Raw genomic sequence first — 14,742 nt, forward strand, 5'->3', positions numbered from 1 at the left:
ACATGTACATGCATAATCAGCTTACACCGGACAGTGTGTTTTAATCATGAACGTGATCCTCCCACTTGCCAACCACTACCAAGTCTACTGAACAAAAGAACTAGCCCACTGTTGATGTGTATCCAAAATTCAAAAACACACAGAAAGGGCTCTTAATGTGTGCCAAAAAGAGCTTTTCCCTCCCAAGCCAATTGTGAATATACTGAAATATACTCACTTGACATAAAAACATACGACCAAGACATTCTCCATACTGAATTAGGCAGTTTATTAGGCTCCTAATATCCATGTTTAGAACGTGAACATGGATTGACATGCATCGTCTCATTTTGTGGATCTTACATGCATGTAGTCTTCAGTCAGCTGGGCCTTTGATTCTACTTGTCAGTAATTGACAGTTAGCTCAATGTGAGTAAAGGATAAACACAGAATGATACGTAAGCCGTAGCAAGAAATCCCACCCAATACCATCTACCTTTTGTTTTTCAAAAATCGTATCACAACTCTCTCTTGTAAAGAATAAATTTCAGAGCAAGGCATTTAATTCGCCTCACTGAAAAAAATAAAGACGTTTCTATCATTTCAGAGCAATGAAATGTCCAACTATGGCTGAAAAGTACACCCTGAGAATTAAATGATTTTAACGAACCCACTGAGGTTTATAAAGCTGTGTTAACCTAACATCGGTAAGGGACACGAGGTACAGGCACAAACGTCCCGGCTCATTTTGCCGTGCAATTCTCCAAGGATGCCATGTTATAAACATCCTCGTTGTCTTCGATGCTTGAAGCGTCTGTGGCATCGGGGTCACTCACCACGATGCCCACAGAAGAGAGACTGGTGATGAAGGCATGCATCCGCTGGGCATAAATGTCCCTAATGTTAAAGTAAGGGAGCTCATGACACTTCTCTGGTGGGCCCTCACTACACTTGTCCACATCGATGTCCTTTTGTTTCTGGTAGTACTTGGAAAACTTGTTGAAGATAATGGTGATGGGAAGGGCCACCACCAAGATGCCACAGATGATGCACGTGCTGGCGATAAGCTTCCCAGCCAAGGTGACTGGGTGGGTGTCTCCGTAGCCCACGGTTGTCATGCTGATGGTGGCCCACCACCAGCAGACAGGGATGCTGGTGAGGCTGGACGTGTGGTCATCTTTCTCCACAGAGTAGATAAGCACAGAAAAGATGGAAATGCCCACCGATAGGAAGAGAAGCAGCAGCCCAACTTCGTGGTAGCTATGCCTCAGTGTGGCACCGAGAGACCGAAGTCCTACCGAGTGCCGGGCAAGCTTGAGGATGCGGAAAATCCTCATAAGCCTGAGGATCTGGACCACCTTGCCCATGTTTTCGATGTCCTCACTCTCTTCCTTCTTGGTGTCTACAGCCAACGTGGCATAAAAGGGAATAATGGAGACGAAGTCGATTATGTTCAGAGGGTTTTTCCAGAATTTCTTCTGACAGGGAGCAGCAACTACCCGGATGGCCAGCTCGACGGTGAACCAAGCGATGCACGCGATCTCGACGCCTTCCAGCACGGGGTCGTCCACCTCCCCGTCCTCGTTCTGGAACTCCGACATGCTGTGGACGCACATGGCCACAATGGAGGCCAGCACCACGCTCAGGGAGGAGATGGCGATGAGCTTGGCCGACAGGCAGTAGGCTGGGTTTTCCATGCGAATCCAGATCTTCTTCCGGAGCTGACCGAATCGCAGCTTGTCAAACTTCTCCAGCTCCTTCTCGAACAGAGACGACTCTTCGAACGAGGAGTCGGCACTCACGTCGTTGCTTTTCTGGTCCCAGCCCTTGTCGTGGTTTTCCCCCTTGCACTCCTGGTAGCGGTCCCTGCAGCAGGAATCGAGGAAGAGCTCGTCGATGCCCCAGTACTCGATCTCCTGGCAGAACGAGAACGCGCACAGCTTCTCCATGACGTGTAGCTTCCCCGTGTAATAAAAATTCAGGACATATCTGAACAGGGAGGGGTTCCGATCGAAATAGTACTCTTTATCGGTCACGCTGTAGTCATCACACAGCTCCAGGATGGCCTCTTCCGAGTGGCAGCTGATCAGCTTCCCGAGCCTGGTGTGAGGAAAGCGCAGGAGGGTGCTCTGGTCGATGGACTGTTTAAAGCCCCCCACGTTCAAGTTGACAAGTTCCTTGTCTTGTCCAGGGCGATGGAAAATCTCACCAAACACCATGGTGGATACAGGCGGCGGAGAGCTGGCTGGGAAGGGAGATGGAGTTCACGCTGGACCTGGAAGGAACATAAGACGGCATTTAGCCCGGTCCCATGCAGCCAGCCGTGCCAAGCTTATTTTTAATCTGCCCTTTCCAGGATGATGGGCTACAATAAAAGCAAAACAGAAAATGGGGGGAAAAAAAAAGAATACACTATCCCCTTTTTGATTAGAAGAGAATCGACACAAAACAGGTTTTTGGTTTTCGTTTTTTTAAAAAATGGGTTTATATATCCATTTTTTTGGAAAAAGACTGCCATATAATTTGTATGAACCCCAATTCCTATTTCTCTATGTTTTAGCCATCCAAAATTACCTCCCACTCCCCCAAAAGCAATGCATTTGGGATCACTTACACAATACAAGCATCTCCAGTCTCAACCACGAGCCTTCCTCATTTGGAAATGCTCAATTCAGACATGACAGGCTATTTGCTGCCCGGCTTGTAGCTCATCTCTCCTGGCCCCTAGGGCTTGGTCGTGCACCCTCGGGAAGAGCTCTCTCCTCTGCTCTGCACCTCGTCCGCAACCCACACATCCCTGGGGGCTCAGCTCAGCTCTTACAAAAGATGTAGGTTTCCTCTTACGCTCCAATGTTTCACTCCGTTTAGAAAAGGCCCTATTCCCCACGTTTGGATGTGGACAATCAAGAGGATATAATTATCTCCCTGTCCGTAAGTATCTTAAAAGATACAGTTACACTTCATGGGATGGGGTTTCAGGTACATCCACAAGGGAAGAAACTGACTTAGGGAACCTTTTCAAGTTAACCCGCACTATCAGTTTCCTGCCACGACCAGGCTCCTCTGCCACCTCCTCCCTCCCTTCACAGTCTCCCACGCACTCCCAATCTATGACACCCAAGTCTATACCGGCCCAGCACATACAGGCTATTTTATTCTTGACACTAACCAAGATGTACCAGAACCATTTCTCAGAGATAAAATAATAGATTTTTTTTTTACTCTGAGTTAACAGAATCATGTTCTTTTTTTGTTGTGGAGCATGGGCTCTAGAGCGCGGGCTCAGTAGTTGTGGCGCACGGGCTTAGTTGCTCCGCGGCATGTGGGATCTTCCCGGACCAGGGATCGAACCCATGTCCCCTGCATTGGCAGGCGGATTCTTAACCACTGCGCCACCAGGGAAGTCCCAAAATAATAGATTTTGACCATCATCCAATAGAATGATGCTTCCTCAGAGCCAATGATGCAAATAAAAGAAAGGTAGGAAACTGTCATATACTGACTTCCAACCGAGTACTAGTAGATGTTTTGTTTTTATTATGTCTTTTAATCCTTCCAGTGCTATAAGGTAGGTGTATAGGAAAATAGATACTCAGAGAAGTTGAGTAGAGCCACGATTTAAACCCAGGTTGGATTAACCCCCAAGCCCATGTTATTTCCACTACACACATCCCCCCCCATCCCTTCCTATATTCTTTCCTTATTATAATCTAATAACCCAATGTGGGAAGTGTTATAACAGAAATGAGTCAAGCATCTTTGGGTTTATTGAGAGAAGAACAATGACCCCTGTCTGGAGAAGCTTCATGGCAGAGGTTCTATTCAGGTCAAATGTTAAAGGTGTAAGCAGAGCTGAGCAAAGAGGGAAAAGGACATTCCCAACCGAGGGTATCAAAAGGTGGGGACAAGCCAGACTGTAAAGAGACTTTGTGTATCAATCTAAAGAGTCTGGACTTGATCCTGTAGGTAAGACCACTAAATCATCTTAATCAATAAGTGGGCATGGCTATATTTGTGACTGTAACTTGGAAAGACCCCACTGACAGCAGGAGGGAAGATTGCTGGTGGGAATGGCTGGAGCCAAGGAGGTAGGGCTTCGATAGAATAGGTGAGAGGACCCAAACTCATACAGCAGTGGTGTATATAAAGTGACAAATTCAAAAGTTTATAAAGTGGAATTGACAGGACTTGGTGATTGATTGGAAGGAAAAGATAAGGAAGTGGAAAGTCAAAAGGAGGATGTGTTTTCTACTCTGCGTTAGTGGGTGACATCATGAGAGGAAACATAAAGATCAAGTAGGAATTTCTTGCCCTTATGTTTATGGAAAGCCAAATCTGTCGGCGAGACAAGAGATTCCTTCTCTGAAAATGACACTCCAGAGGACGCAGCCTGAAAACACAGCCCTCTGCCATCCACCCTAGGAGGAAGCCTAGCGTCATAAGGAATACATGGCCATTTGCTCTGGACTCACCAGCACTGAATGTGTTCCCATGAAACCAGAGACCTCAGCCTGGCATGGCAAAACGCTTCATAGATTTGCTGACCTCTTTAAAAGACTTGATTTTTTTCTGCCTCTGCTTTCTATTTTTAGTTAGAGATCTTCTCTGAAGGGCCTAAATCAGAGCTTACGGCTTGGTCCAAATATTTATGGAACCTCAGAAAGCTTTCAGAGGCTTTCATAAGCCTCTGAAAGCAGGCTTATGCTCATGGCAAGTAGAGTAGTAAAATGTTCCAAGGAACTAGTTTTAGCTAAGTTAGCATTAAGGCTTTAATGGGCATTATCTCCTGGTGGATTATTTTTTATCCCCTTGGCTCTCCTGGAAACCCACAATGGTAGAAAGCCACTGTCTGCCTTCATGATACTACCTGCTCAAGTCAGTCTCAATCAGAGAGTGTGCCATCCACTTCCTAACTGTTTCACAGTCACTTCTCCAAAGAACAATGTTATCAGCCATAATATCCGTCTTCTTGCTCTGTCCTCCTTGCTTTGTATTGACTCCATGCCAGTAAAAGAGAGCCCATTCTGAGGTCCACTCATTCCTCAAAGTCTAATCACAAAAGCAACACACATCATAAAACCAGGGGTCTCTTGTTGTGGGTCTTTCAGAAGAAAGAAAAAGGAAAGCATCTCTGGATCAGATCAAATGCTTCAGCTCAGAGGGCAAGATGAGATTCTCTACATCACGGCGGCCAGAGTACAGTGTTGATTTCTTCGGCTGTGTCTGGCCCATAGCAGCCTATGGAGGGCAGGGAAAAAGAAGACGCCCACCTTTACAGACTGTAGCAAGGTTCCCTTACATACAGCTAGTCCCTGGCCAATTACAAACAGTCCTTATATCCTTTGCTCCTCACTATTACCTCGGGATTTTGCAGATGAGGAAGCAGGATCAGAAGAGATGAATGGGCATCATGCAGCTATTAAGGGTCAGAGCAAAACCCAAGCCAGGGCTCCTTAGGCCAACCCCTCTGCTCTACAGCGTGCTGGCTCACACATCCAAAGTGGCATAAGAAAAGCAGATACTGAACATCATTATTTACAAGATTCCTATATTCAGGCCAGCATTTATTTAACAGCCATCATTTGCTCCCATTCAGAAAATACTTGCTGCATCAAAGGTATATCTATATATATTGAATATATATTTATATATAATACATATTTTATATATGAAGTTATATGTAAATGTACATATAAAGGGATGTATATTATATACACATATATTCACACTTAGTGTGAACCATATATATATATATATATTTAACTATGCACACACTAAATAAGAACATGGGTCAATTCCTCTATAAGTGAGAAAAACTTCTCTAATTGTGACTAAAAATACAGAAAAAAATAACCAAAAAATTTTTGGCTACATAAAAGTAAAATTTTTGGTATGGAAAAACATGCCATAAGCAACGTTAAAAAAGAGAATACGGGAAAAAATATTTGCCACTTACATCACAGACAAGTGGTTAATATACCTAGCATGTAAAAAGCTTTAGACAGAGAAGAAAAAAGAGAACAACAATATAGAAAAACGGACCAGATATGAACAGATAGTTCAGAGAAAAAAAGCAAATGGGTCTTAAAACAGGAAAACAAATGTTCTACCTTGCTCATAGTAAGATAAATGCACATTAAACTTATGGTGCAGTATCATATCCAATACCAAAATGGAAAAAAAATCCAAAAATTGGGCTACATACTCTATTATCAAGTATATGGGGAAGCAAACACTTTCACAGACCAGGAATACAAAATGAAAGGGAACCTTATGAAGGGGAATTTGGACATATCTAGCAAAACTGCCCACAAAATAGGAGAAAATATTTGCAAATCATATATCTGATAGGGGTCTAGTATCCAGAATAGAATTAAAAAAAAAAAACTCTTACAACTCAACAGTAAAAAGGCAAATGGGCAAAGGATTTTATAGACATTTCTCCAAAGATATATAAATGACCAAAAAGTACATGAAAAGATGCTCAGTATCATTAGTCATTAGGAAAATACAAATCAAAATCGCAATGAATTACCACTTCACACTACTAGGATGGTTATAATCAAAAAGTAATAATAATACAATATTGTTTTGTGTCATAATACAATAACTGTTCGTGAGGATGTGGAGAAATTGGAACCCTCAAGCATTATGGGCAGCCATTTTGGAAAACAGTGAAAGAATGATAGAATTAAAATCTCACCATTTTGCAACTCATAATGAAATAACGGATCTGGGCAATGATCATAAATGGCTGCTAAAACCCAGATAAAAAGCTGATGGGGAGCTTCGTAACTGGTAGATCAGAGGAGCAACGCCTGAACCCATTGATCAAGCCTGGTGTAACAAAAAGAGACACCAAGATAGAATGTGCCTCCTGATGGAAATATATACACAATTTGGAACTATACCGGCCCCCTAAACGTCAGACCTGAATTTGATCTAGCCTCTAGATCTACCAGTTGAAGTAAAATAGAGATTTCAGAGGAATATGTTCAAAGACACTCTAGGGATGCAATCAGCAAAAGCCAGACTGTGGGAAATTATACAGGACACATGACATGGATCAAATACATCACATATCAAATAGATCCAGCGTGTGGCTTTGTATGGATGCTGACTTGAGCTAGCCAAATGCTTTTTAAAATACATATGAAAACCAGGGACATGTGAACGCTAAACTAGACACTTGATGACATAAAATGATAACTGTCAGTTTTTCAATGTGTTAATGGTATTGTAATTATGCTCTCAAAAAGAATCTTTATCTTTTGGAAATATATACTAAGATCTTATGGATAAAATTATACTACGTTTAGGATTCATTTCAAAATAATCCATTGATGTGGGGTTGGGAGGACAGATGGAAGCACTGACATACAAGATGGCCATGAATTAATAATTACGACAATCGTCGCAGCTGAGTGATGGGTACAGAGGAGGCTAATGCATTATTCTATTTTTGTACATGTTAAAATTCTCCATCAACAATGTTTTAAGAAAAATTTACTAAGCACCTTTTTGAGCCATGCACTGTGGTAAATGCTTTCATATACACTATTGTGCACCTTTTAACTCCCAGAATCTCAAGCAGTACCTCAGTGTAAGTACCCCTGAATGACTGAATCATTTCATTTAATTCTCCCGCAGTCCTACAGGGGTAGATTTTATACCTGGTGTTGCAAACAGGGAAATCTGAGGCTCATAGTTTAGCCAACATTATACAGCTTTTATAGGGCAAACTCTTTCCACTATGCCTCAAATATGAGTATTTAATTTTTTTTTAAGTGGGAGGAAGGAGGGACTGGTTGATCTTCAATTTTGCATCTTTTATCAGTCATCCTCATGAATGAATGCTATATTCTTTGGTAGGAGATTTGGTACTAGCATGCCAAGGACACATGTGGTCTCAAATCAGGCACATCTGTGGGTACCAAAGGCATCTGGCCACAAGGTAGAAAAATCAAATGCTATTTTCATTCTCTTCCTCAAGAAGAGCTTCGGTTCATTGTATCAATCCTCCTGCCTACTATCAACCCAAATCACTCATGGTGAGAACACCATATACTGTATGTGGCCACCTTGTTCCTCTTGGTATTTGTAAGATTGAAAAGAAAGAACAGATGCCAAAAATCCAAGATATTCTCTGGCAGCTTAAAAGGAAAACCACATTGATCCACTTCTCTCCAAGTGGCACCCATAAAGCCTTTCCAAAGCCATTAACCTCTTAACCACTCTCTTTGCTCCATGCTTTCAAAATCACTTTAAAAATACTCTTAAAACTGTGTCTTTTCAAGGGTGAGACATATACATGCACACATGTGCATGAGTAGCTTTGATAATGCACTTGATTTGCTCAGAAAAGTAACAAAAGCAAGACAAATACAAGCCACTTGTACTTGCTTTATTGGGCAGAACCACTTTTTAAAATCAATTCCATAAAAGTAAACAAAAAACCTTGATTCTTTTTTCCTTCCCACTTGTCCAAAATCTACATTAGTCCTAACATGAAATCAAAAAACAAAAGGGGGGGGGGCATACTAAATTGTATTTCTGGCCATGCCATATGAGAATATTCCAAGCAAAACTAAACACATGTAAACAGACTTGAAAATCTAAATTCAATCCACACCCAAGTACTGAGCATCCTCTCACCAGGAACTTTCCCTGGTGATGATCTTCTCCTACAGCAAGCTCCCCGTGCACTGGAGTGGGTAACGTGTAAGGAAAAGAAAATCAGAAGTCCATGTCGGGCTATAGGGGAGCAGAGGGTATAATGAAATGTCAATGGCATTGTACGGTCCACCCTGACTGTGAATTTGGAAATGGAAATGCTAGTGGTCCTTGATTCAGACCTTTGTGAATCAGAGTGTTTTTACGGCAGCTAAAATAGCACAATCCTGAGAAAGAAACAGCTGTTTATGAGACATTTAGGAGGACATGTCCAGAGCCAGAGTACAGGACACACAAAACTTCAAAGAGCTTGCTGTATTTAAGTCTTTGTTTCCAGGGATCAGCATTTCCTGGGCATCCAGAGCCTTCTACATGGAGCCAATCCCCCCGGTAGCCTTCCAAACGGTTCTTCCCAGCCCAGTGAGGAAGCCTGGATATAAAGTGTGATTCCCACTGGCCAAATAAACAGCAAGGAAACTCCCTCCTGGTCTATTCCACATCTGACATGTTCCAACAGCATTAAGTGCAGCTGACAACACACCAATGGCATAGGTCCCAGGTCGCCCTAATTCAGAACATTCATCACCTAAACCCAACTTTTAAATGTTGAACTGAAAGAAATGAACCCACCAGGTCCCCTTATCTGTGCTGAACTATCAGAAGCAACTAAAGAATAGAGAAAAATGTTAAGACTCCGAAAACTTGTGCTTGAATTACCACTCCCCAGCTACATGACCTTGGGTGGGAGATTCTTGATCTACAAAAGATGATGTACACACCTTGATGATACAATAACAAATGCAAAAGTCTTTTGAAAGCACAAAGCATAAGATACATGTAAAACCTTATCCCAAAAATAAGACATTAAGGTAACAGTATCCCTACCTCCCCTTTCCTTCCCCTACTTACTCCCTTCCCTCTCTTACCCCCTCCACCTGGACCAGTCATAGTAGGGTGGTACTTATTCCCTCTGGACTCTTTTTAGTGTGGCCGATCCCCTCTGAAAACTCCAGGGATCCCTGTAATCCATGCAGCTCCTCTCCAAGCAGGAGGGCTGCTCAGAGGACTGATTCAGTGAGACAAAAAGCCAGAAATCTCTCCTATTTGTAAAAAGCAAAGAACCACAGGTGAAAGATTTTCAACCAGAAACAGGAAAAATGTGGACTTTGCCCCAAGAGGGGAGCCTTAACTCTGCAGTAGCTCCATCTGAGTCACAGCTCCACCTGAGTCATGTGACATGGAGGGATGCACATACAAAGGGCTGTCAGAGTGACATTCTGGTGTCCAGAAGAGGGAGTTCTGGAGCATTTGAACGCACCTACGCCAAATTAATAGTTCGCCCCTGCCCCTACTTGCCGGCTCTGCTCACCTTTTCCCACAGCCCTGCAGGTGCATTTCTATTTGAGCCCCTACCAGGAGGGATTAGAGTGTTTTTACAGATCTCTTTCTCCTCCACAAGTCTGACCATTGCTGTCACTAGACTCCAAGCTCTTCTGCAGAGGGGACCATGTCTCGTCATCTCCACAGCCCTTTATGCTAATTTCTGTCCACCGTCTAGTGAAAGACACTTTTATCTGGAAGAATTAACAAAAACTATCACTGTTTTTGTGAAAGAGCCAGCAGAAGGATCTAGATCAGGCATGGTGAAATGAAATGCTTCCAGTGGCCAAACAAGTAAGTTACACAAATGAAGTGGTCAGGTTGGGGACTATGGTGAACCACCCATGCTTGTCTAAGTGGCAAAGGCGACTCAGCACCAGAGTCCTTTGTGGGAACAGAGGGCCAGTCTAGGTGTATCTTACAGTGTTCCCGGAAAACCCAGAAATCCTGCTTTTTACGTGGTATATCTCAACTGTCATTAGAATTGATCCAAAAAGTTTTTAACATTATGTGGCTCAAACAAAAATGTACCCCCCGGGCCAGGCACTGCCCATAAGCCCTCAGTCTGTGACCTGAGTGAGATTCTTACCAACCCCAGCTCTACGCACTGATTTCAAGCCAGACTGACTCAAATGGACACAAGTGGAACCTTGTCACAATAACAGTAGGGTCACTCCCTCAAGTCTGAACTGCAAACAACAAAAGGGGGTGAGCCACATGGACGACAGAATCTTCCACAGTTGACCTGCCATGTCCCCCAGGACAACCGCAGCCCCATCCGTCCAGTCTGGCACTCTCCCTTTCTCCCTTAGTCATCTGCCCCAACTGCCCAGTGGATTTTACAGTCAGAAGAGTCTCCCTGATGTCTGACTTTCATTTCTGTCACTGCACTATAAGGTGTGTTCTCCCCTTCCTTTGATAAGTAATGTTGTCAGAGAAAACATCAGAGAGGCAGCGCTTACCCTTGCGGTGTTGATGTCTCACACTCTGCCCTCATCCTGCCCCGTGGAATGTCCATCGTCATCCAAGAAGCTCCGCCCTTCCTCCTTCACTGGAAAGTGTGGTGCACAGAGGCATTTAGTGGCCAAAAAGAAGAGAAGAATCCTGTTCTCTGGTTGTACTGGCCAAAGCGGTCGCTGGGAAATCACTCTCACCTGCAGAAGAAAGCATGAGTCAAGTTGTAACTCCAAGGGGAAAACACACACAAGAAGTTTTATCTCAGACTCAATGTTCTGGGTGTTTTACTGATTAGACCCATATCTTAGAGCCCCATGTAACTCTCAGGGACCCGTCACTCCTACTGGACACGTGGCTACAGAGACATCGGGAAGTGATTCACAACCACTTTCAGGCCCCAGGACCCTCAGATCTTGACTGGAGTGGACACGTGGGACATCTCCACTGACCCCAAGGCCAAAAAAATATCCAAGGATAAAACGAGGCACTAGAATTAGGACCGCAGTCACCTCCCACACAGCTTCTTCTAGGAGCATTATTTTCTTAGCTAATTCATCAAGGATATACTTATAAACCTCTAAATGAGTACCTTTAATCCACATTAGAGACCAAGTTCTGAGTGTGACTGCGCTAATAGAATGAATACTGCTGCTCTAATTTGAAATCAATAGGTTTCGAAGGCTGGCCAAATTCCATTTTGCTTCATTTGGCCATTGTCATATTTCACAGGTCAGAAATGACTACGGGTGTTAGATCAAAGTTCTCTAGTTAACGTGTGTGTGTGTGTGTGTGTGTGTGTGTGTGTGATGGATGGGGGAGAGTTAAGTTTGTATCAAAACAAATAAAAGGACAACTTCCAATTTTTCGCTCTGAAAAAAATTAAAGAAAGTTAAAAAAAACCTTCAATTCCCAACAAGGTAAGCCTTGCCTCACAGTGGCACATTCCCATAGATTTATACCAGTATCTAAGCATCTATCCATTGATTTTCATGTTTTCCAATCAATGCTAGGTTGAAAGGGAAGGAGGAGAAGATAAAGAAGAAAACATTGATTCTGAGCTTCCAAAAGAAGTGAAAGCAGTGCCTCCAGCTATGTCAGTCATTACAAACTTTCATTATAGTTGAAGCTCTGCCCAGCGTTATCCAGGGCATTGGGATTACAACAAGATGCAGTGTCTGCCCTCAACCTCACCCCAGGAGCCCACAGACCCCAAACCAAACAACAAAGTGGAGGTGTCCTACCAACACCCACAGGGCGGTGAGAGGGAGCAAAGCAGGAATTGTTTCCAAGCCGGTCCCAACAATCAATGGCCAGAGCAATCCTTCAGTGAATTTCCAGCTCTAATAGAGATGATAATGAGGAAGGATCCAGAAAAAAATGCAGCATTACCCAAACTGAACTTCTGAGATGGGACACTTGGCAAAAGAGGTAGAGAAATCTCAACAGGGATAAATAAAATCAATTCAGGAGCTAACATCCTCCTTCCCCTCCTCCCCCTCCTCTTCCTTCTCCTCCACAGACTACCAGCAGCACCTCAAAGGGTTAGCCTCAGATATTTGTGTTTCACTTGAAATGCAGAAATGTTGTGCCTTTTTTAAAGGATACAGCACATATATATAGGCTTCCTTTCCCTAGCAGACGCCTTTCCAAATGTAGCACATTTTAAAGAAAGGTAAGATTAATCTGGCTAGGAGATAATTAACTGCAAACAGCTTTGATATGACTATATTAATTACTGAAGAAAAAAATTAACAAAGTCCTTAGGCTATTCAGCACTTCTAAGAAACCCCAGCACGGCTGGGCACTGGCTCATCCCCCAGAAGGATGGGGCTGGCCCAGGGACAGACTATGAGGTTAGCCAAATATATCTTTTTTACAAAAACTGTTGCCCAGTGGGCATGAATGTCTGATGCACGAATAACATCCCAGGCTATCTTTTTCTCTCTCCTTCCCCCAAAACTCAGAATTCTTGTGCCTTCCCTCATTTCCCATCACCATGATTTCTGTCCAAAAAACTGGACTTTTGGAAAACATGTAAGATTAGTCAGTACCTCTCTACGTGAATTTATGTCAATTTACTCCCTGCTTAGGGCATTCACACACTAGGTGTGACCTCGCCACCTAAAATGGTAACTAGCATTTTCCGAGTCCCTACAACATACCAGGAACCTTCCCAAGTGTTTCACACACGTCACCTTCCTCCTCAAACACTGTAAGGGGTAAGTGCTGATATTCCCATTTTACAGGTGGGACATTGAGGCTCAGAGAAGCTGTCTGCCCAAAGTTCCACACCTAATGAGTGCCAGAGACAGGACTCAAATTCAGGTAGGTCTGCCTGATTTCAATTAGTGTAGAAAATCAAGGTCCTCTTTTAGTTGTTGGGGAAACTTAAGAAAGGATTGGTAGAGGTGGCAGAACGTGGCCCAAACCAGCAGGTTTGGGGGGAAGAAACATGTGTACATCCAACACGTTCTCTCCTTCCTGCTTAACAATCCCACCAAATGGTTCTGTCTCTCTGTGTTCCTATCATCCGTATCAGTGTGCAACTGTTCAAAAAAAAAGACTGGATCATTTGTGATTTAGCACTTAAGCAGGTTTCTGACTTTGCTCCGTGATTCAGCAGGATCCTGGCAAAACACATCGAGCTCACTCAAGTATTGCTAGCCTCTGCATAATTCCTCTCGTCATAGGACAAAGGGAGACCCTCTGCGGCATCCTTGGACTCCCCTCTAGCCTGGCTGTATTTCTTGGTGGGTTGACTACAGGCTTCAAAAATGAACAAGATGACTGCCTCCAATACTGAGAGGGAAAAGGTGAAGATTAAGTGGCATATCGGACTCTTTCATCATCCTGAGGCCTGACAGCCGATCCTGGAACAGAACGAGGAAAATCAAACGAACAAGCAGACAGTACACAGGAGTGATAATAATGCCCTCCATCCCTCTCCCAGAACTCAGAATCACAGGGATAAAATTAAACTCGAAAATCAGTGCCGGAGAGCTCAAAGCAGACACTCCAAGTGACACTGCAGCCTAGGTCTGTGTCCTCTGTACTTGCAGAGAATCCTGAGAGCACCTGTCATGGCCCTGCTCACATTCTTCCAAAATGTCGTCACCCCAGTGCCACCCGGTAGACTGAGAAGCCTCCATTTAGGGACAGAGTCTTAATATCAATCTTCAAATGATGTTACCCAATGATGCTTGACACGTTTTTATTGAACCAATTCCTCTCCCCCAAGCCAACAAGACTAAAAAGTAAATTAATTAAAAGAATCAATATGGATAATGAAAGGCAGTGGGTCAGCAATGGAAACAGAGGAGGAAAAGTGTAAAAGATCAAAACGGGTTGCCAAGACCCATTCCAGCACTTCCTAAAGGAGAAGAGTCTTATCCTGAAGACACAGCATCTCCAACACTGATGTGAAACATCTTGAGTGGAGGTTTAAGACCTCAGAGTTTCAGGTATCACTAGATACCCCAAAATCTCCCCTTGTTCTGATTCCAGGCTCCCTGAGGCACCTGCTAGCAATTTCATTTCCCAGGCTCCTGGCCAACAGACAGCATATAAGCTATGCAGCTAACACAAGCGCCCACTCTGTCCACCAGTTCTATTTATTAGTGGAATTTAATAAGGCAAAAAGAAGTTTATTTACTCACCTTCCTGGGGGTTTCTATTCAAGTCAGCCTCCTAGAGTTTAATCAGCCCTGGGACATCTGAAAGTGAGTTTCTGAAGTTGCAAGTCTGAGAGAGAGC

General features: G+C 43.5%; 1 protein-coding gene across 3 annotated transcripts in view; it reads right to left on the reverse strand.

Annotated features, from left to right (window-relative positions):
* Window positions 1-251: 251 nt before the first annotated feature.
* The window catches only part of KCNS3 (potassium voltage-gated channel modifier subfamily S member 3), a 34,453-nt gene continuing 19,962 nt past the window's right edge, over window positions 252-14,742 (reverse strand). For 2 of the 3 annotated variants that reach the window (XM_082356454.1, XM_082356453.1), the window contains exons 2-3: window positions 10,995-11,186; window positions 252-2,254 (exon numbers count right to left, since the gene is read on the reverse strand). In XM_082356454.1, coding sequence (XP_082212580.1) covers window positions 723-2,198 — 1,476 coding nt within the window. In that variant the 5' untranslated portion in view covers window positions 2,199-2,254; window positions 10,995-11,186 and the 3' untranslated portion in view covers window positions 252-722. Of the gene's footprint in view, window positions 2,255-2,593; window positions 3,188-10,994; window positions 11,187-14,742 lie in introns of those variants that run through there. The other variant, XM_082356455.1, reaches the window with a different exon arrangement.

Source organism: Balaenoptera borealis (genome assembly GCF_965194805.1).
Source record: "Balaenoptera borealis genome assembly, chromosome: 15".
NCBI lineage: Eukaryota > Metazoa > Chordata > Mammalia > Artiodactyla > Balaenopteridae > Balaenoptera > Balaenoptera borealis.